Source organism: Poecilia reticulata, chromosome 4 (genome assembly GCF_904066995.2).
Source record: "Poecilia reticulata chromosome 4, P_reticulata-male-v2, whole genome shotgun sequence".
NCBI classification, from domain to species: Eukaryota; Metazoa; Chordata; class Actinopteri; order Cyprinodontiformes; family Poeciliidae; genus Poecilia; species Poecilia reticulata.
Window position 1 is genome coordinate 25,076,127 of NC_088833.1, and position 23,060 is coordinate 25,099,186.

A 23,060-nucleotide genomic window follows, 5' to 3' on the forward strand; every position below is an offset into this window, starting at 1 on the left:
GTAACCTTGGACATTGCTTATCGCAGTGGATACATGGTTTGGATATTTGGAATCATTGTTATATTAATTCTGGCCTTTTATTGATGCATTTAAATACTTTCTTTTTTTTTTTTTTACCAGAGACGACCAAAAATATTGGTGAATTTCAAGAGCTCTAGAAGTGTAAATTTATTGGGACTTTTCTCTATTTCTTATTGTGTCAAAATTACATAGGCTTAGCTCTGGAAAAAGTTAAGAGTAAACTTCACTAAACCCCGTTGGAAACCTCCTGGTTATTCTACCAAATATTGGTTTCTGATCTCATCCTGAGTTAAAACATTAGTGTTGCTGCTTCTAAATGAATATCAACTTGTTTTCTTTGCATTATTTGAGGTCTGAAAGCGCCGCATCTTTTTTGTTATTTTGACCATTTCTCATTTTCTGCAAATAAATAAAAAATTTTTGCTTGGAATTTCAGAGACACGTTGTCAGTAGTTCACAGAATAAAAGAGCAATGTTCATTTTACTCAAACATAAACCTATAAAGAGTAAAATCAGAGAAACCGATCAGAGCTGTACATGCACCTCTCTGAATATTTTTGGCAAATCTCTCATAGCAAGTTGCAGAGAATCCATTTGCTTTTTGTTGCCAATGAAAATGACGATCAGACCTTTCTTCAAATAAAAAATGGCTGCTTTTCCTTTGAAGAATCATTTGCATAGCCCAAAGATTGAATTTCTTAATTGGGGCATAGACATTTTATGTCAGTGTGTTTTATCCAATCCAAAACCAGTTTAGATGTATTTGCAGAATTACTGGCCTTCTGAAACATCCAAAAGGTACAATGTTTTATCAGAATGTCACCCTAAGATGACAGGAAGCTGGTTAGCGCAGGTGGGTACAGGTGAATGGTAAAACGATAATATCTATCGCGATAGACAAGTGATCAGTATCGATAAAAAATACGTTCGATAGAATTTTGATAATTTCCCTGAACTCCAATCCAGACCCTGATTTAAGAACGTAAACAATAAATTCAAATGTGAGAACTTAATTCATCAAATAATTTCCAAAATTTACTCCCTCATTTAGGCCCATGATGAGTTTGTATTTATACTTCTGAACCAACAGAGATAAAAAAAGGTGACTTTCAAAGCAGAAGTCGGCAGCTCAAAAAGTCCCTTATGCAATTTGATTGTCTGCTTGGAGCCGGCAGGAACAGCGCAGGGCTGGGTGGCAATTTGTCCTCATTCTGACCGCATTACTGCTGCAGCTTTCATCATGCACCGCACATGTGACTCAGAGATCCTTCTCCACCGCACACAGCCACCGAAGAGGCGAGGCGGGTAGTTCACCTGTCAGCAACACCTGCAAAATAACCTTTTCATATCCATCTTAAGAACTTTATTCCTGGAGTCAAGTCGACCCCAGAGAGACAGCGATGTCTGAAACCGACGGAGCGCAACGCGGCTCAACCCATCAGGTTCTGTCGGCCGGTCTTTATTTAGCTCCTCTAATGATACATCCTACACGGGCTGGAAAAAGCTGGACTGTGAATCAAAGCGGCTTCTTATTTGAAACTGTTGTAGTCTCGCAAACATCTCCAGTTTACCTGGTAACACCAAGTTGCTCGGATTATTGAATGAACCGATCAGAATTCTGCAGGTGTGCGAACAGGCCCAAACACAATGAAGCAGCAGCTGATAAAAATGAAAATAGAAAAAAAAAAAAAAAAAGCCTGAATGGATTCGGTCTGAATATTGTATTTTCACACTTTATCAATATGAGCTGCTGTAATTTACGGGTCCTGTTGTTCACTAGATTAAAAATTTAGAGATGACTGGGTTTTTTTCTTCTTCTTGTTTCAAATTGCTGCTGTTAGAGCTCTACAATAAATACTGGCATTAGCGCTGGAGTGGAGGGTCTGCTGTGGCTGAACGACACGGCAGATTAATTAACAAGGAACTGTAACCAGACGGCAGCCAAGAACAGTTCATATTTACAGCAGGAGAAGCTGGACTGGTTTTGGTTTCGAGCAGCATATTGTAGAAAAGGTGAGTGGGTAAGACTCTAGACCGGGTCCACCACAGAAACACACAGGGCTGATGACTATGCATTCACACACTGAGGGATTAAAGTGCCAAATTAAAAAAACATGCATTTTTATAGACCAAACCCTGAACATTGACACTTCAAAAGAAAAAAGGGATCTGGCCAGGATTTGAATCTTCTGGCTGCGAGGTCACCATGCTAGCCACTGTACTGAGGTGCAACAATTAGATAATAAAATACCTTATAACATCTGTTATACTGTTATCTTCTGTCATGCTTCCAAATATGTTCAGATGTCTCTGCAGTTGTTTTTGAAACAACTTAGCTTTTACATTTTAGTGAAAGTGACTTTGGTCATTATAAAGTGCAAGAGCAAACAGGGACAGGCTCACAGGAAAAACAAAGATATTTGTTTTTCCTGTGAGCCTTTCGTTGTTTTTAAATTAACATTTTGCACGTTATCGTGCAAAAGTCTTAACTGCTTCTAAAAACAGTCTAAGCGCTTATTAAATGAATAAATAAATAAGACATCCAGCCATCTTATACAATAATTTTTTCGTTTTTTGATGTCTGGAAAACTAGCCATTTCAAATACATCTCGATCGTTGAGCTGCAGTGTGCCGTTACCTAGAAACCTGACCCCATCACCAAACAACCCCAAAGTTCCAGGATGTTTGATCAGCTGGTTTTACTGCTGCAAAATGGCTGCAGAGGTAAGTTTTGTTGTTGACCTACCATCCGTGGTTGTGCAGGAGGCTTCACTTCTACTTTTCAAAGATGTATGGTTGTATAATTGCGCATCTGTTTGCAGTCTTTTTCACGTGTGAGTGTAAGCATTGACAGCTTGGTTTTGTGCAAAAAATGTAATGAACAAGACCTATCCCAGCCTGTTCAAGGAAGCATAATAAGCCACCTCTAATACTGCATGTTATCTGTTGGAACATCAGACTTAAAAAAGAACAAATCAGAAAACATAATGCCATGTTTACACATCAGCAAGGTGCCTACAGACAGTAAGTAACGTGTAAAATGAGCAGCCTCTCTAACCCACTAGAAGAAGAAAAAAAAAACATCATTTCCAGACTTTACCTTCCAGAGGAGTCCTTCATACTTTTTGACATGACGGGTCAAACCCTGTGGATGAGAAACATGAAAAGAGTAGAAAACAAATCTCAGAGCAAATCAACTGAGACGTTAGGAAGCTGAAAGTCCGCTGAGCACTCACTCGATGAACGTTCCCTTCAAGACACTGCTTCATTGCCGCATCGCTGGCCAGGTCAAACACCGTCTGCCCTGTGAGTTAGGGAATTGAAGAGTTTTATCAAAACAGAACACGCGTAGAGAGAGAGGAGGAGGAAAAAAAAACATCGGCTTGAACGACGGTTAAATGGCGCTGCCAGCAGCCATAAATGTCAAGGACGCTCAGACGCTCGTACACCCTCAGCTGTTATGTTTGTTGCTTCCCTGACGATTATTTTTGGGGAGAAAAAAACAGACTAAATTTCGGGACAGAAAATGAAGACTTGCTAACTGCTTGCCGGGGTGGATGCTATTTTTCTCTGGGTGTAAAAATAGAGACAGAGGCTGGTGAAACTGTCACCAACCACCTCGAGAAATATTTTTCAAAAGCTAAAAAAAAAATGACAGCAGCATCAAAGCTCAACAAAGAAAAAAAGAATAGCTTTTCTTTTATTTCCCAGTCATTTCAAAAGGAGTAATATTTCATAAAAGCCACATAAAAGGTTTGGTTTATTGCTAGTTTTGATCCTTTTCATGTCATTTTTCTCGTTGAAAAACAAAAGGAAAATCAGCAGTCTGTATTGCTGAGGTACTGCTGCCAGCTCTCTGGCTTTTGCACTTTACCGTTTTTGTTCTTGGCGCTGGCGTCGGCGCCGCTCCTCAGCAGCTTCAGGGCGCACAGCCTCTGGCCTCGATAGGCGGCACAGTGCAGCGGAGTGTTACCCAGCAGATCTGTGCACTTGATATCTGGAGGCTTCTTCCTGCTGAGCTGCAGCAAAACACGCAGGACAGGAACAAACTCTTTCATTTGTCACACACCGACTCAGAACTGTCATGTGTCTTTCTGCTGCTTTTCATTCTGCAGACCCTTTGGCACAAACTCCAAAAGCAGATTTATGCTTTTAAGAAGCTTTCGCCTTAAAAGGTGTTTTTTGTGTGTGTGTGTGTGTGTGTGTGCGTGTGTGTGAACTATTGTGTTTAAAAGGTGTTGTCAACTTGTCTGCATTGTGAAAAGTGATACATGGAAATGTGTGAGATATTTCAAATCGACCAGCTGCGTAATCCCTGACACTCCGGTACAGATGTGTAAAAACCTGAAAATATTTGAACAAAATAATTCGGGCAGATTCACCCTTAAATTTGAGTACATTTCTTTTATAATAATAACAAATAACGAGATAATTTTCCGTTTCACGGGCATATGGATACGGTGTGACATAGAGGCTTTTCATTTAGTCACTCTTCAGTGAGGGAAAAACAAGAGAACATACTGTCTAAATTCAAAAATATTTTACTAATCACAAAGGGAAATTAAATATGTAGGTGAGGTAGATGTGGGGTTGATCTTCATAAGTAACAAACAAGTGCTCATTTCTGCAATCAGGATCTTAAGCACATTATAAATGTGCGCAAAACTTTGTCAATGTTCTGCTAATATCGGAAAAACAAAATGTTGCAATTGCGGCTTTTCCATTAAATAACAAACACCATTAAAATCACATCTGAATGAATTTGTTCACGCAGTCAGTCAGTAAGAAACGGGCCACAGCGTCAACATCCCACTGCTACCTGTTCTTTGGGTCGTCTTTTCTGCCAGTAGTAACATCCTGTTGTTGATCACATGACTCGCGTGATGCAAAAAAAAGTGTTTCCATTGCAGTTTTGCAAAATGCTGTAATTTCAACACAGCTGAAAAACAACCTAATCTTAGAGCCAACAATGTTTTACCAAAAAACGAGTTTGTTTGAAATTGCTGGGCTTCCTACAATTTACATAATTTCATGGTCAACCGCAGCGCAGCCACTGATGAAGAGTCTCATGAGGATCCAAAGTTGGCAGTGAAGACAGGAAAAAGATTTCCAATGTTTGTTGGCAAAAAGTGTCTCCTGATTCCGGTTAAGTTTCCACAGCAGATATTAGACAATATCTAGATGAAAGGAAGTCGTTTAGTAGGCGATCTAACGAACACAAATCCAAAAGTAGAGTTTGCTAAACTCTAATAGGACTTTAACTGAGATCTTTGTCCACAAAATATTAAAATCGCACTTTTCAGCAACAAACATTCCAAGAAGAAGAGTTTGAGGAAATAAAAAACTAGATCTGTGATGCTGCGGCTTTGTTTCTGTTTCAGAAGCCCTGGCGACCTTCTTACAGCGCATAGCATCTCAAATTCTTTGAAGTTCCAGGATGTTTTAGATACAAAACTGTGCGTCTCCACCAGAAAAATAGAAAATGGGTCATTTTGAGCCTTTCAGCAACATAATGACTCAATTCAAAAGGGCAAATCAATACAGAAAAATACCACCAGACACAAAATCTGTCTCTTTTTTTTCCTCCCAAGGAAATCTCAGTTCACAGATCTAAATCCTCTAAAAGAGCCACAGGGTGAGACGAGGAGAGGAGAGCTCAGGTCTCTGGATGGCATAGAGAGATTATGCAAAGAGGAATGATTAAAGATCCCTCTCTCTGTATGCAGAGCTTGTCGAATTGAATATGAGAAGACGAAGTGATGTCCTGTTGGCAAAATTGCATAATTTTGGTTTGGTGTAAAAATACATCTCTTATCTTGTTTTCTTCCCCCACGGCTCAGATGTACTGAAACTGAAGGTTGGGTTTCTACTAAAATGTTCAACTCGAGATTATGCCACTATGAAAGTTTGACTTATTTTAACACATTTTACGAGTTTTTTAAAGTGTGCCAATTCCTGTGTAGGGTGGTGTTTCAGTCTGGATGTAGTGAGAGCTAATTTAATAATTTAATTAAACACGCTATATAATGTAAAACGACATCACGAGTTGCAATAATTAAACATAAGTACTTGGAGTGTCAAAAGGTGACATTTCCAACTACTTAATCAAACGTACAACAGCAAGAACATGATGTGAAACACAGACATACATATTAGAAGATGTGAAAATGTTTTAGCATTTCATTAGATGTAAAGTAAAATAACTTTACATCCTAAGTCAGGGCTGTCAAACTCATTTTCATTTTAAGCCACATCAAGGTCAAGAATGTCTTTGAATGGCCAGTTGTGGCAGAAACTAATGATAAAAAAAATAGCTATGAAACTGTTAAAATGAGAATAAACAGCCACCTCTGAGAACCTCTTCAAATGAAATGATATTAAACATATTTTCACACTTGATGTCATTTTGTAATATCCAGATAAAACTACTACTACAAACATTAATAAAATTATATTTAATCACACTATTATCTCAAAGTATCTATTTCTAGAGTCTAGCAGGCAAAACTTTGAGTTTGACACGTGCCCCAGATTACACCAACAGCAAAAGATGTTTGTTTTTTCCAGATTAGAAAACATTTTCTTTTTCCTCAAGATGAAATACTAAATTGTGTTGATTGATTTCATGCTATTCTCAGATGAGTAATCAGACGCATTCTGCTTTTCATCTGCACCTCTAGCAGTGCAGCATCTTTAATGTCGCCTCAAAGTTGTACGAAAACACGCAGGACTCGGCCCTAAGCTCTGTGTGAGGCCCGAGACACGAGGAGCATCTTTCACCAACCAGCTGAGTGAGAGTCGATAGGTCTCCTTCTCTCGCAGCCTCCAGAAGTTTCTCCTCCAGTTTCCTCTCTTCTGTTCTTTCGGCAGCTGGCATCCGCCACGCGACGGGGAGAAAATGTAGGATATAAGCGGCATAAATAGTTTGTATGAATGGACGATAAACAAGCCGGCGTGAAAAAAAATAAATAAATAATTGACTGAAAGCAGGTCTCCATGGTAACTCTTAGAATGACAAGATGTATTTCTCACCTTCCAGCATGCTTCTGATCTCTGCGTTTTGAGTGACGTCTTTGGGAATTTGAGCCGAGCCGTTGATGACAGCAGCACATGCATCATAGTGCAGCAGCAGCATGACAACCTCCTGATCAATATGCGATGGATCGATTCGATTGGTTTGACAGGAAACGAATGAATGAACGAACGCATGCGAAAAAAATAAATAAATCTTACATTCAACAAAGTGGAGCAGAGAGTTTTTAATTTGAAAAAAAAATAAAAATAGGTGGAATATTTTCCAAACGCACCTTTCTCCCTGTGAACGCAGCTTTGTGCAGCGCCGTGTCTCCGATGTTGTTAGGCAGGTTAACATTTGCTCCCGCCTGCAGGACGTGAGCGAAAATACGTGTTACCTGTACAGTCATTTCATCTTTAAAAAAAATTTTTAAAAAAAGAGAGAGAGGAACGTCGCCACCTTGAGGAGCTCCTCCACTACATCTCTGTGACCAAAGTAACAAGCCAAGTGAAGAGGCGTCCATCCCAAGTTAGACTTGCTTTGACCTGAAATGAAAAACAGGACATACTTGACTCGAGTTCAGCAGCACACTTTAACTGAAACTACACCCATGTGTTAGTCACACACCTTTACAGTTGATATTAATCCGCCTCTCTGCCGCTGCGTTGGACCTGAGGAGTTCTTGAACCCCAGGCAGATCTCCGTTCCGGGCACACTGTAGGAACTGCTCCTCTGGCTCCAGATCCTCCATGGAAGCCTGCAGGAGGAAACCAGAAAGGATGGGAGTTAGCTGCAGCTACATGATAAATAGCACTGAGTGGGAGATTTTTAAATCTCAGGTCTGACTCTGACCGTGATAGGACATGTAAAGCTATTTAACAACAATAAAAGAGAAGTGGAAACTGTCCAACGCCATGATTCGACAGCTTTCTGCACAAACGTATCAGTCTGTCATGTCTTTTTGAGGTGGATCTTAATCACTCTTTATCAAAAGAAGTGGCCTCAGTTCGACAAAATCTGCTGGATTTTGTTTCTGCTCTGCTCTTTAAACATGCTGCCCCAGAATTTCAGCCAGCCTGGCTTTAATCCAAGACCGCTACATAATTTTGGAAAGGTTTTAGCTGCTAGAGCTGCTATTAAAAAAAATGCAAGACTGTGAAGCACGTCGGTAATTCTCAGTGGATACAGGTTGAATACTGTCAAAACAAAGCCAAACCACAAGCACCGCGCCTGGCAAAGGGAATAACGTGGTCATGTTTTGTGTTCAAATATGCAGGTAAACTTGAATGCCTTCCAACCGCCTGCGTGTGTTTGAAGGGCGTTAAAGCTTGGCAAAAATTAGAGAGGCACCAATCCTGAGATTTCCTGCCCAATACGAACATTCATTTTCTGATAACTGAGATTTGTAACTTATTCTAGTGGTTTTTTTAAAGCACAAAAGCAGAAAAGAAATGTGCTGAACGTTCTAGAACGATATCGCCATTTGTTCCCATCGCTTCTAATAAACTAAAAACTTTATTAAAGTGCTTTAAAGAAGCAATCGCAGGTTGACGCACTTATTGACTGAAATGGTGAGGATTCATAGTTGCGGTAGGTTCAATGAATATGAAATAAATGAGAGTTTAACAGTATTTGACTGGTCGATTGATTTTTGCCTCTCTAGCAGAAAATGAAATAAATGAATAGAAAATAGTTCAGGTGTTCTGAGACCATTTTCTCTCCATACAAATATTCCCGCAGATCATCGAGTGACTTTATGAGGCACAATTTGCAACACACTTTCACAGAAATAAAGCGACATGTAGGCCTTACAACCATCAGACTGGGCATTTTAAATTGCTGCACAGCCTCCCTTATTGTTTACATTACTTAGCCAGTCATTCAGCGCGGGGTCATGTGACAAACAAGTCACAAGGGTTTTTGTTTTCTCGGAAATTAAGAAAGCAAGGAGAAGTGAATGTGGATTCTTTTTTTTTTTTCAAAAGGAAGCCGTCCCTAGCCGAGCCTTACAGGAAAGAGGCAGATCTTTCCTTTCCTCCATATCCAGCCTTTATAAAAAAAGAAACATGTGCACATGACACCGCTATAGCTGGCATCAAATGATTGCTGTTGAAAGACACAAGAAAAATGGAAAGTGCTCACAAGGCAATGTCACGGTATGTCATGTGGTTCTGCAGAGGGATCAATAAATCACGTAGTCGACAAAAAACTACTAAGATGCTGCAGCTTGATTTCTGCAGGAAACAGACGTGTGGCTCAGAAACAGGTTTGGCTGGGCCTGAAAAGCAGGTGACTGGATGACTAGATAATTGTCTGACTCTCTATCTTTAAAGTGTATCAATGTGAGTAAAAACCCCGTAAAATCCCCTGCTATTAATGGATTTACAAAAGAAAGGATATGCTATCTATATATATATATATATATATATATATATATATATATATATATATATATATATATATATATATATATATATATATATATATATATATATATATATATATATATATATATATATATATATATAGCTGACTGTATAGCTCAATAGGTAAGTCACCAGTCTTCCACCCGGGAGACCCGGGTTCGAGGCCAGGCTGGGGGCTGGGGCAAACGGTTACAATGGTGACATTGAGCTGTCAGTGTGGGTCCTTAGGCAAGACCCTTGGAGCTATATAGCCTACCTCATACCATGAGAGACACAAATAAGCACGACATGCCGGCTCAGACGTCGCCCGGTCAAACAAGGTCTGCGTCAGGTGCTGGGGGACCAGAGCACCCTGATGAAAAGTGGGCTACTGGAACAAGACGGAAATGGGCGAGAGGTGAAAACATGGATCTGTTGGAATGCTACTACTCAAGTAATCCTAGTCAGAGGGGCTACATGCAAAGACTGTGGGAGGAATGGTTAGCTCGACATCCCCAGTCAACACTAACTGCCAAACAACTAGTAGCTCAGTGTTCCAACATCCGCAAACGGCAACTGCTGTCACAACTGGAGATTGACGAGGTACGACACAAGTGCTACGGGAAGGAGCCAGGATGCCAGGTCAGAAGGGAGTCAACTACAACTCCCCGCCCAGAGACTGGGTATGTAGCCCCAGTAATGAACGAACCATCTGAGCTGAACGAGGCAGCAACTGACCTGAGAGAGAGAATCATGGATGAACGAATGAACACCAGACGACCCCGACGCCAATTACAACGGCTGAGTGAAGTACCATCAGAAAGTCTCATTGAAGATGTGAATGCAGCATTGAGAACGATCCCTACCAACACCATAACAGAAACCAATGAGCTGATATACAACTCAGCATCAGTGATCCTTGAGATGCTTGGTTATAAGAGCAACCATGAGACCCAATACCCACCATGGAAAAGACGGTTAGAGGCTAAGATCAAGATAACAAGGAGGGAAGTGAGTCAACTGTCAGAGCTCCAAAGGGGTGCAATGAAAAGATCAGTACCCAAGAAGTACAGCCAGATGCCCATACCTGAAGCACTCGAAACTGCCAAACAAAGGCTCCAAGCCTTGGCCAGCCGCCTAAAGAGATACACGAGAGAGAATGAAGCCAGGAGGATTAACCGGCTCTTCACCACCCAACCAGCTAAAGTGTACTCTCAATGGCAGGGTAATAACAACAGAGCGCACAACAGCACAACAGCAATGCACAGTGGCTAACCTCTCTACGAGAGGACCACAGCAACCTCCCTGAACAAGCCCCGGTAACCATCACTGTGGCAGATGTCCAAGACAGAGTCTCGGGTATGAAAAACTGGACAGCACCAGGACCTGACATGATCCATGCCTACTGGCTTAAGAAACTCACTGCCCTCCATGAGCGACTGGCAGCCCAACTGAACCAGCTGCTACAAAATGGGACTCACCCTGAATGGTTAACTGAAGGGCGCACAATCCTGATACAGAAGGAACCCTCGAAGGGTTCAGTCCCATCCAACTATCGGCCAATAACCTGTCTCTCTACAACATGGAAGCTCATGTCAGGCATCATAGCGGCTAAGATAAGCGGGCACATGGATAAATACATGAGCAAGGCACAGAAGGGCATAGGCATAAATAGCAGAGGAGCCAAACACCAACTCCTTGTAGACCACACAGTTGCCCGAGACTGCAAAACCCGACACACCAACCTGTGTACCGCTTGGATTGATTACAAGAAAGCCTATGACTCAATGCCACACACTTGGATCATTGAATGCTTAGAGATGTACAACATCAATAGGACGCTAAGAGCCTTCATTGCAAACTCGATGGGGTTGTGGAAACCACTGCAAACCACTTGCACAAGTGTCCATCAAATGTGGCATATACCAAGGAGATGCTCTGTCCCCACTACTGTTCTGCATAGGCCTGAACCCTCTCAGCCAAATCATCAACAAGACTGGCTACGGATACCGACTCAAGAATGGGGCCACGATCAGTCACCTCCTCTACATGGATGACATCAAGCTGTACGCCAAGAGCGAGCGAGACATCGACTCACTGATCCACACCACCAGGATCTACAGCACTGACATTGGGATGTCATTCGGACTAGAGAAGTGTGGTCGGATGGTTACAAAGAGAGGGAAGGTCACCCACACAAAAGGGGTCTCACTCCCAGAAGGAACAATAGCAGACATAGAGCACAGCTACAAGTACCTGGGAATACCACAAGCAAATGGCAACCTCGATGAGGTCACAAGGAAAGGAGCCACAGCCAAATACCTCCAACGAATAAGGCAAGTCCTGAGAAGCCAGCTCAATGGCAAGAACAAGATCCGTGCAATAAACAGCTATGCCTTACCAGTAATCAGATACCCTGCCGGAATAATTAGCTGGCCAATGGAAGAGATGAAGGCCACGGATGTTAAGACTAGGAAGCTACTAACCATGCATGGAGGGTTCCACCCCAAATCCAGCACCCTGAGACTGTACACGAGCCGTAAGGAAGGAGGCAGAGGACTAGTGAGTGTGAGAGCCACTGTCCAGGATGAAACATCCAAGATCCATAAATACATCAAGGACAAAGCGTCAACAGACGATGTGCTCAGCGAATGTCTCAGGCAATGGGGAACAGAAGACAAGGTGCTGGAAGTACCATCATGGGAGGACAAGCCCCTACATGGGATGTACCACCGACAAATAACTGAAGTGGCTGATGTCAGGAAAACCTACCAATGGCTGGAGAAAGCTGGACTCAAGGACAGCACAGAGGCTCTCATCCTGGCCGCCCAGGAACAGGCCCTAAACACCAGAGCAATAGAGGCTCAGATCTACCACACCAGAGAAGACCCAAGGTGTAGGTTGTGCAAGGAGGCCCCTGAGACAGTCCAGCACATAATAGCAGGGTGCAAGATGCTGGCAGGGAAAGCGTACATGGAACGACATAACCAAGTGGCGGGCATAGTGTACAGGAACATCTGTGCAGAATATGGACTGGAAGCCCCGAGATCAAAGTGGGGAACACCCCCAAAAGTGGTGGAGAATGACCGAGCTAAGATCCTGTGGGACTTCCAGATCCAGACAGACAAGATGGTAATGGCGAACCAACCGGACATTGTGGTGGTGGATAAAGAACAGAGGAAAGCCGTTGTGGTGGATGTAGCAATACCAAGTGACTACAACATCAGGAAAAAGGAACATGAGAAATTGGAGAAGTACCAGGGCCTCAGGGAGGAACTGGAAAAGACCTGGAAGGTGAAGACCACAGTGGTGCCTGTGGTCATCGGGGCCCTCGGGGCAGTCACCCCCAAACTGGAGCAGTGGCTCAAACAGATCCCAGGAACAACATCAGACATCTCAGTCCAGAAATGTGCAGTTCTAGGCACAGCCAAGATACTGCGCAGAACCCTCAAGCTCCCAGGCCTCTGGTAGAGGACCCGAGCTCAGAGGATGAAACAGACCACCCGCGGAGGGTGAGAAGGGAATTTTTTTTTTTTTTTAAAGGGATTTTTACTTATACTGTTTAATTAAAAGCAATGATTAAATTGTCCCCCAGTCTTTATTTTGCTAATTAATAAAATGTTCTATTTATAAATCTCTTTTGGACCACTGAAATATGGGGCTGTGAATAAACAAATATCTTGGTATTGAGATCTTTATTGGCAAAATGAATAAGAAATTTTAAACGGTGATGGATATTTGAAGTAGACAAGGACCAGTGTGACATTCTCACAGCATGATAACCTGAGTAAAACACACACAGTGTCAGTGTGTTAATATGGTAAAAACTCAACGTCAAAGATCACTCAGCCACTCTTTCATCCATCTCATTAAAAAAAAGACAATATAACATAAATTTGTTCCAATGTCTTCAACACACCTTGTGAAATATATAGACTTTGTTTTCAACTAAATCTGCCATATTTACCTTATATTTAGATCCACATAACAGGACAAAAATAGGGAACAGTGTGACAACAATTTTCCAAGACAAAACCAACACATTGGAAGCATGTCCGTGCTTTCACTGCACAGCATTTTATTTGACAGCAGTAAACTTAAACAATTGTAAGTTAGCAGCTTCAAAGTTTGAGAAGCAAACTTTGAAAGCGTATTCCTCATGGAATCAGAAACTGACTGAAATTAAAGTAAAACTTATTCAAAATAAAAACAAAGTTGTGTGAAGCACAAATTTGTTCTGTGTGGACTTTCTCTTAACCACAAAGCCACAGTTTGTCTGGTTTTTGTGGGTTTGCCCTCATCTCTTTCCTGGACAAATTTTTATTTTCACATCGAATGTATTCCCAGGTCAGAAAACTGGTGTGTTTTCTGCTCTGCTCTGCCCTCTCTGTTCCAGGCTCAGATTGAGTTTTTTTTTTATTTCATTTTTATTTTTCCAGTTAAAAATGAGTTGTTCTTGGTTACTGTCGTGTCATGCTTGCTGGAGTGGAGAATGGATTGCTGCAAAGTCAATGGATTTCTGCAGATTAAGAAAGTTTCACCTATTTACATTTTCAACTGAATTTCACTACATTGCTTTACAACTAGGATTTTAAGTATGCAGCTGAATTTGAATCTGGCTATACATTATTGAATTGATTTTGTTATGTGTTTGTAAACTGGATGTAAATTACACTTGTAAAAAGTTTTACTGTAAAATGCCTCAAGATGACATTTATCATCATGTTGTGCTATAAGACAATAGAATGAAACCAGAAAAGCTCAAATTAAATTGATGCCCAGTCTTAAAGCAGGAAAAAACCCATTGCAGTACCTTCTGTATTTATTCAATAATAAACAAAAGAAGAAGAAAAAAACAGGACACTTAAGTGCTAAAACTTCGAACAATTAACCTTCAAGAGGAATTTAAATGACATAAAAATCTATTTAAATACACTACAGCTTACCACAAGCAGTGGTAGTTTTAGTGTTAATGTGCATTTGTGTTTCGACTAAGTGCAGAGAAAAAGTCCGACTTACAGTTTCCACGTCCCGTGAGCTAAAATCCAGCTGCTTTCCCTAACAGGGGCCCACCGTGGAGCTGCATGTGATGTTTAAAGCCCCTCCGGTGAGCTTCCTGCTGCCCTACTTCAGCGCACTCAACGCGGCGAAGAGCCTCCGACACATCCCGCTTTCACTCGCTGACAAACACCAACTTCTCATTTATTGACTTCTGACAGCCCTGACGGAGCACGCGGACAAATGTGCATCACAGTGACGCTTCCTTTACACACATACCTCTGTCACTGCTGACTGTTTACACTCAGGTCAGCTGATCCGCGCTCAGCGGAAGTCATACGACCGGGCTTTTCAAAATAAAAGAGAACCCCGTAACAAAACAGAATTTAAGGTGAGAAATGTGAATATTTTTTGGCGACACAATATAAGACAAACTCTTGGTATATTGTGCCTCGTTGTATTGCTTTCTGTTTACTCACAAGGTGATAGTAGAAACCGGAAGTCAGAATGCTAGCAGCCTGCGGAGCCACTTTACCCTGGAAGCAGTTCTTCATGGACTGCTAATCTCATTCAGTGGGGATTCTTCGTGTTGTCATGTGCCTTACCACTGAATGATACGTTTTCCCAGCGGGCGAGGTTTATTAAGATGAATTCATGGCGGATATTATAAATCCAGAGAATGAAGAAGATCTGCAGGCTCAAGTAAGATTAAACCTTCCAAGACACAGTGAAGAAAACAGAGTTTTACAGTAACTGGCTGCATGGACCGTGGAAGTGATCATCATATTGATAAAAGAGGCAGAGCGACTCAATGCAACTTTGGCTTGAAATCATGCCAGGAACATTTAAAGCCCCAAACCAGATTATCTGTAAAATCTATTAAACTCATTTACTGAAAGTTAATCACTTATACACTGACAAAATATCACGGTCAACTCGATGTACAGGTTGCTATTTTCTGTATGACAATTTAATCAACAAAATAAAACCATACCTTCTCAAAAAAATAAATAAAAAAAAAGCTTCCCGATATCTATGGTGACGTCACATAAGGTGACCGATCAGCTGTTGTATTTTGCCTGTTTTTCTTCCACTTTACTATGCTTTTCATAAAATTCCTCCTTCATATGCCTAAAAGTATACATGTAAGTATGTATAGTTATATGTTTGTAAGTATACATGCTATTGCAAATTGAATGTATTCAATCGGCGTTCTTGTAGAAGTGATCTAACTAGACTATCACACTTCTGACCTCCAACTGAAGCCAACCTGGGTTCTGCAGCCAATCACTCACTTTTTCCACACAGGCCCATGCAGGTTTCAGGTTTTTTTCTCCCTTAATTGTATTGTTGTATTTAAATTGTTTTGACGTTCTGAAACGCCAAAGTGTGACAAAGATACAAAAAAATAAAAATAAAAACGAAATCAGGAAGAGGACAAATTCACCCCACCGTATGTGTCCTCCTGATAAGCTGAAATCCTCGGTCTAGTGTGACTCCACCAGGAACAGGGTGAAGCTTTCGATTTATTTATTTTTTGGTCAGACTGACAGTTGCACAGATGGTACACCTCTCTGTGCTCTCCTGGTCTTGTGGTTGTCTGAATGTTATCCCAGCGGACTCACAATCTGCTGATCCGCCGAGTCAGCTGATGAGGTGGATTGATGCAACATATGTCTGACTAGCTGTGACCTTCCACCATTCCCTCACTGAGGGAAACTCTTGCTAGTAAAGTTTTCACAAAACCTCACAGCTGATTCCTATTAACTGGTATGTCACGGTTTTAGGGATGTGTGCACTATATGTTTGTAATGAAAGCAATCATTTTAATTATTGATTAACCTACCGATTATTCTCACAATGAATCGATTAATCACATGAAATAATTGGCACATTCTGTTGATTTTTGAAAGCCTTTCTTAAAGTTTTAGAAATATATTACAATATGTAATATATGTTTTCATCTAAAGTGAAAATGTATTTTTTGTTTTTGTACAGTTTTGGCTTAATTACTCCTCTGAGGACGTCGTTCTTTTAGCAAATGGCTGTTTTTTTTTTAATCTGTATCCTCGAGTTAACGAGTAATCAATAATCAATTACTAAATTAGTTGACGAATAGTTCAATAATCAATTAATCACGATTAATCTGATGAAACATTTCAGACTTAAAAGTTTTTGTTTTACAAATATGAATTTAAAGTAGATAAGAACAAAATGGCTCAGTCTGAGAGTTACCTGTTTCTCTTATGATTCTGTCCAGCTCTGCATTGTGAGGAATTGGGTATCACTCCTGTTTAGCCATTTTTGCTAGAAACTGTTTATTTTAGCATCTGTTTCTTTAAGGACTAAGTCTGATTCTTGGTTTTGCCCTAAGAATCACCTATTCTTTCAATGCTTTTGCTGTGGAATCATTTCTGCTGAATCATTGCATATATATTCAAGAATAACAAACCCATAGATCTATACAGATCTCTACAGCGCCATCAGCTGTACTGTGAGAATTTTAAAGCCCTCTACTTGTTGAAATTCTGTAATCACCGTGTGGATTAACCAGGGATTAAACTTTGAAGACTCTCAGACTAGTTGGGTTTTTTCTTTTTTTTGTTCTCTAATTGGATTTTTCTCATTCAGATTGAAGAGGTCGAAGCTTTGTCTTCTATCTACGGAGACGAGTGGTGTGTGATAGACGAAGCGTCCAGGATATTCTGCATCAAAATATCCAGCGACGCTGAGGAGCAGAAACTGACGGCATGCTTGCAGGTGGAGGAGAAAACAGAATCCTGCATATGAATCTCAAGCATCTCAGCTTGTTCTAAAACTATTATTTTCGTCTCACTGTGATCAGATAATCCTTCCACCCGATTATCCAAGCGCAGCCCCGCCCATCTATCAGATCAAGTAAGTCTATTTGCCCTCTTTTTTTTTCTTTTTTCGATTTAATATGGAGGAGATCTGCTGATTTGAAAGAACAACGTCCCACTCAAGAGCCCACTCCGCGTCCCACTCAATAACCCCGTGTTTGTTCTCGGCTTTTCTAGTGCGGCGTGGTTGCGAGGCTCCGAGAGGGCCAAATTGGCAAACAGCCTGGAAGACATCTACGTGTGAGTGCTTTTCTCGTAATATCTGACTTCACAAGGAGATGCTGCGTGGCGATATTAGTCACAACAAAAGCTTTCATTATTCTTTCTCGCAGGGCGCCCGTCTCTGTGTGCGATTTCGAGCTTCCGCCCTCATATGCGACTATTTAATTTTCAACAGGGAGCATGCGGGGGAGAGCATCCTCTACCTGTGGGTGGAAAGAATCAGAGAATTCCTCGTGGAGAAATCCCACAGCTCGGGACCAGGTGAGGTGTGCGAGAAAAGAGTTTCGTGCCATGAGCCCGCAGGTCGGTGAGCGCTTTATAATGACCCCCAATGGCCTGGACGTCCACCTGCGTGGCGGAGCTAGCTTCATGCTACTCTGAGCCGTCACCTCTCGGCTTCATCCGTTTGTACCAGCCAGCTGGCTGTTTACTGAGCCGACAGTTGGGAAAACACGGCGCATTGTTGAAGGAAGGATGCCGAAAATTGGAACTAAGAGTGAACAGATTCAGTATATATATATATATATATATATATATATATATATATATATATATAACTTTTTCACATTTTGTCACCTGAGTGAAGTTGACCCTCCCCCCACACACTTTCTTCAAATCAGACAAAATTGTTGTCAAATGTTTGTGCTGCATTTGTGCAGCAAAAATATTTGTTGGTGCCGCTATCATTTTAAAAATATAAAGAAATGTTTCTAGAGGTCATGAAAGGTCAACCAGCGCCGCAACCTTCTTTTAATCAGACAAAATGGATGTCAGTCAACTCGACCACGCTTGTGCAGCAAACATTTTCATTTGTGCTGCTTTGGCTTTGAAGATATTAATGAAAGGTTAAAGGTCAACCAGCCCCGCCCCCCCACACTTTCATAAAATCAAACAAAATTGGTGTCAAACGTTAGTGCTGCGTTTGTGCAGCAAAATAAATTTTGAAGTCCCACCAACCCCCCCTCCCTGACAGTGATTGACCTTTTGACCTTTAACCTTTCATTAATATCTTCACAGCCAAAGCAGCACAGACGAAAAATTTTGCTAGCATAAATGTAGTCGAATTGATTGACACCTAATGTATTTATTTTTGCAAATGTGAGCCGGAGGGGCAGGGATGACCTCTGATGACCCCTGGAGAACATTTTTCTTAATATCTTTAGAATGATAGCGGCACAAACGAAAGTTTTTGCTGCACGAACCAGCACAAATGTACCCAAGTTGATAGACTCCTATTTTGTTTGATTTTATAAAAGTGGGAGGAGGCTGGTTGACCTTTTGACCTTTAACCTTAAATTAATATCTTCAAAGCCAAAGCGGCACAAACAAACAAAATTTGCTGCACAAACGTTTGACATCTATTTTTTTTCTGAATTGAAGAAGGTGGGGGGTCAACTTTACCCATAACAACCACAAACTTTAATGTGTTTTGATGGGAGTTTATGTCCCGTTGTGCACAACGATCGGTGGTTCATAACAGTGGAGTTGAAGAATAAAGTTTCCTTTTCTCTGTGTTCTTTGTTCTACAAATGACATGAAGTTCAACTACTTGCTGGATGAAGTCCACATATCTCCTCATAATGTCTCGGCTAATTTGTTTTGATTTGATTTCTGTCATGTTGCACAAAATCTTCCCAGATACTTTTGACTAATGTCCAGTGCAAATATCTCTGGACAGCTGAAACAAAGACATCACTAACTTACAAGTAACTTCTTAGCAATATACAATAGTTTGTTTTAAGTCAATAATACCCAAATAGGGATTTTTTAAAAAAGTACCAGTTCCATTGGCAGATAAAAAAAAAAAAAAAAAAGTAAGATGGGGAAATATGTTGCATCATGCATGAAACATCTGCCATATAAACAAATACTTTATATAAGTGTTAAATAATTACTGGCTTGAGACAGGTTCCTATATCTTGCTAAAAAGTTTCTTCTAAATTAGTTTAGTTTTATTTCAAGTGTACGCAGAAATTCTCAATAGAAACTAAACAAAAACTCCTTCGTAACATGTGATTTTGCAGTGTTTGAGGTGTGCCTCCATTTAACTTAAATGTCAAAAATTAACCTATCAGAACCTTACAAAGCGATGACATCATCAGTTGAGCTCTCCCCAACTAGTTTAGGATCACAGCCATCTTAGTTTGTGTAAACCTTTCAATTAGAAGAAACCTCAAAAATATTCTCATCATTTTTACAAAGAAATGCATAATTTCAATGATCCAAATGACCTAAAAGTTCAATCTGAGTTCACGTCACACGGTGAGAAACGTTTACGTGCCATCTTAAAATCCTGGTTCCACCGTTTAGCTGCATAAAATGCACATTTGAAACATTATTAGACGTTAAATAATCACTTTCGATCGAGCCAAATCTCAGAGCAGCAGGTGAAGCCTCATCTAGATTCTCCTCCCTCCTGTGTTTGGCTCCCATCCTTACCGGCGTATCTTTCCGGTGAGGATCTAAAGGTGCAATAAGGTGAACACAAAGCCCTTGTAAAAAAAAAAAAAAAAAAAATGCCCCACGCTTTGAGTGACTTCACTGAATTAAGATCCGTATCTTGATAATGCACCCCCCTTGCCTCGGTGGAGCCTTTTCCCCCTGGCATAAAACGCAGCGCTAAAAGGCTCCTCGATTCCGGCTTCACCCGCTAAAACGAGGTGCGTTTCTGGGTGTCAGTCTCTCCGCCCTCTGTCGCACTTATCTGACACCGTGCTCCTACAGGACATTATACCTTTTTAGCAACAAGACAGACAGACAAAAAAAAAAAAAAAAAAAAAAACAAGCCCGCCTCCCCATTGTGGTGTGTCATAAACCATCTTTTTGGTGATTCATGTGGGAATAAGTGTAACTGGTCGCGGCCCTTCAGCCCAGGAGTGGGACCGTTGGCTTATTCATTCAGGTGACAGCCACATGGTGGGAGAGAGGGAGACAAAGAGAAAGAGAGAGAGAGAGGGAGGGGCGATAAGGCCGAAGCTGCACATTTGACAGAAAAATAAAGGAAATGAAAAAAAGCAGAAGAGATGATGGACACATTAAAAAGTGAGGAGGGACATAAAGGCTTTGATGATGAAGTTTTGGATGAATCAGACCACACTGAAGCAAAAATGATGAGCAGGAGAAGGAAAAGAAAACCATATCAGAAAACAAATATTTGTTCAACTGAACATGAAATCCACTTACTTTTAATGGATTTTGGCTGTGTGTTTCTGTTGAGCGCTCTCTCTCTCCCTCTCTGTTTTGTGTGTGTGTGTGTTGATTAAACTGTAAGAAATACTGAGCTTTTCATTATGAGGGTAAACATGGGGAGATCTGCAGTGCACATTTGTCATTTCCTGTTTTCCTGGCGGCCGTGTAAGTTTTAGCAGCGTTTACTCAAAAAGGGGCTGATGAATGACATTAGCGCTCGTGTCTGCGTGTTCTTTATCCTCAAGTTCTAATAGCCGTGCTTTAATGCATCCTAATATGCATGCTTGGCCGCGTGCAGCCTTGTTTTCCTGACCTCTGTTTTGGGAGATTTTCTCTTCCTGAAAGGTGCATGCTTTTTATGATGATGTTGCGTTTGCATCTTCCCTTCCAGCGCCCTGGACTGTCTTCCAAAAATGTGCTAATAGCATGTTGGCGAGTGGCGCGTTCGCACTGCGCTGCAAATGTGTGTTAATCCACACTTTAAATTAGACCCAGTTAGTTTTTTTTTAGTTTTTTTTTTAAAAGTAGCATTACCTGATCGCAATGTGGCATTTACACCTTCAGAAATGAGAAGCACATCTGCGGCCAAAAGCTTCAAATAAGTTGGGAGGAGGGGGGGCTAATTAACTGTCAAATTTCATGTTTTCATGGGGTTTGTTGAGAATAACAAACACATATGTCATAAAATAGACTTATTATTATTTTCTCGTGTACATGCTGCTCAGACCCTCCCCTTACCCCTCTGCTATGCTGCAGTTTCTTTGCCACACCAGAGACTGGTGCGGATGCTAATGCTAGTTAGCCTGGCCAACGATGACAGCGGATGACTTTTCCTGTCGTATCTCTCCGCCATTAGCACAGCTGCAGCGCTTACATGCTTGTGATTGACAGCACCTGAGTGCAGTATTTTGTATGATTTTATTTTGGGATATCAGAGTGTTGCAGGTAAAATAATAATAATAATTTAAAAAAAAAACATGCCAAATATTTTCTAATTTTAATTGTCTGAAACAAACCATGGATCTCTCTCCACCTCAGTTGAGGTCTACCTTGTGTTAATATATCACAACAAACATAAACAAAACACGTTAAAGTAAAGATCGTGACAAACTCCTAATATGTTTTAGCAATGTGAATACTTTTGGATCGCGCTATGTTTTTGCATAAATAATCCTGGAATAGATTGTCAGCTGACTTTAGTGACACATTTATTAATTTTCATTGCATTTGCATAATTTCACTTCAGATGGAAAAATTTGGTTTGAATCACATTTAATTGTTCATCTCAAGGCTCATAATAAACAATCACTGTGCTAATTAAAATGTGATTTTTTTTTATTATTTTTTGCCACATTCATGCTCATATTAATACCTCACGCTCATTTAATCCCTCTTCAGTCATTCAAGAAGAAAAAGTGAACGTAACTGCGGAGGAGGACGTGGAGGACGGCGATGAAGGCGGTCCTGATTTGCGCGTTCTCAGGGAAACCGCAGAGAAAACCCACTTCTTCTTGGATCAGGCAAACGGTATAGCTCACTTAAATCGGCACCTGCTGTGTTTCCGATAAAAGTTTTTATAATTATGTGCGATGCTGCCCACTTTCAGATGAAGAGATACCGCCGATAAAACATGGAAGCCCCATCACGGACCGACGCAGCACCTTCCAGCCCCATTTGGCACCTGTGGTCACGCCAAGACAGGTACGACACATGCACAGTGACGTTAACGACGTTCAAGAAAAGAATGCCGTAATTTATACGAAAAAAAAGCCCTGTTGTTTAGCTAAAGTGGCTAAATGCTAGCCGGAATGGTATATGACTCCTAGTGGGAACTTATGAACTTTCTTTAGTTTGCGTTTGTCTAAATTTTTTTGATTTAGGCCACTGACTGAAGTAAAAAAAAAAAAAAAGGATCTGTTTTTCACTCCCTTCATATTAATCTTACTCTTTGGCTCGTCTTAAAAGCTCCCACCTGCTGCAAAGTGCTAATTGGTTAAAAATATTAGCAGATGCAGCTGTCCTGCTGGGACGCCACGAACCGAGATGATGGAGACCCGGGGCAGGTTTCACGCTTTCACGTAATGTTCTTGAAGCGCTAAGTGCTACAACTGCTAAAGTAATGTTGAAAGGGGAAAAAAATAAAATTATATATTTATATATATAGCAGTAAGCAGTAAGGTGTTTATATGCGGTAAACTTGAATGGAGCCGATGGGGTTCAGTTTCAGCCAAGTTTTCTTCCAGCCAATGGCTCTGCTGGAACAAAGTTTGTACACACAGAAGGATTTTAGGAGCCTTCATTTGTTTTAAACACACTTTTGAGTGAAATCTGACTTGGTTGCAAAAAGAA

At 40.9% G+C, this 23,060-nt stretch overlaps 2 protein-coding genes across 4 annotated transcripts in view; one reads left to right on the top strand and one right to left on the bottom strand.

Annotated features, from left to right (window-relative positions):
* Positions 1-14,759, bottom strand: part of osbpl1a (oxysterol binding protein-like 1A) — a 40,106-nt gene extending 25,347 nt beyond the window's left edge. For both annotated transcript variants that reach the window (XM_008407416.3, XM_008407415.3), the window contains exons 1-9: positions 14,461-14,759; positions 7,664-7,793; positions 7,496-7,581; positions 7,329-7,403; positions 7,054-7,165; positions 6,806-6,891; positions 3,896-4,040; positions 3,258-3,325; positions 3,122-3,166 (exon numbers count right to left, since the gene is read on the bottom strand). In XM_008407416.3, the coding sequence (XP_008405638.2) occupies positions 3,122-3,166; positions 3,258-3,325; positions 3,896-4,040; positions 6,806-6,891; positions 7,054-7,165; positions 7,329-7,403; positions 7,496-7,581; positions 7,664-7,787 (741 nt within the window). In that variant the 5' untranslated portion in view covers positions 7,788-7,793; positions 14,461-14,759. The remainder of the gene's footprint in view (positions 1-3,121; positions 3,167-3,257; positions 3,326-3,895; positions 4,041-6,805; positions 6,892-7,053; positions 7,166-7,328; positions 7,404-7,495; positions 7,582-7,663; positions 7,794-14,460) is intronic.
* Positions 14,760-14,866: 107 nt separating this feature from the next.
* impact (impact RWD domain protein) overlaps positions 14,867-23,060 on the top strand; it is a 28,210-nt gene continuing 20,016 nt past the window's right edge. Inside the window, exons 1-7 of one of the 2 annotated variants that reach the window (XM_008407417.3) lie at positions 14,867-15,141; positions 17,071-17,199; positions 17,285-17,337; positions 17,478-17,540; positions 17,698-17,783; positions 22,110-22,238; positions 22,318-22,412. In XM_008407417.3, coding sequence (XP_008405639.1) covers positions 15,094-15,141; positions 17,071-17,199; positions 17,285-17,337; positions 17,478-17,540; positions 17,698-17,783; positions 22,110-22,238; positions 22,318-22,412 — 603 coding nt within the window. In that variant the 5' untranslated portion in view covers positions 14,867-15,093. Of the gene's footprint in view, positions 15,142-17,070; positions 17,200-17,284; positions 17,338-17,477; positions 17,541-17,632; positions 17,784-22,109; positions 22,239-22,317; positions 22,413-23,060 lie in introns of those variants that run through there. The other variant, XM_008407418.2, reaches the window with a different exon arrangement.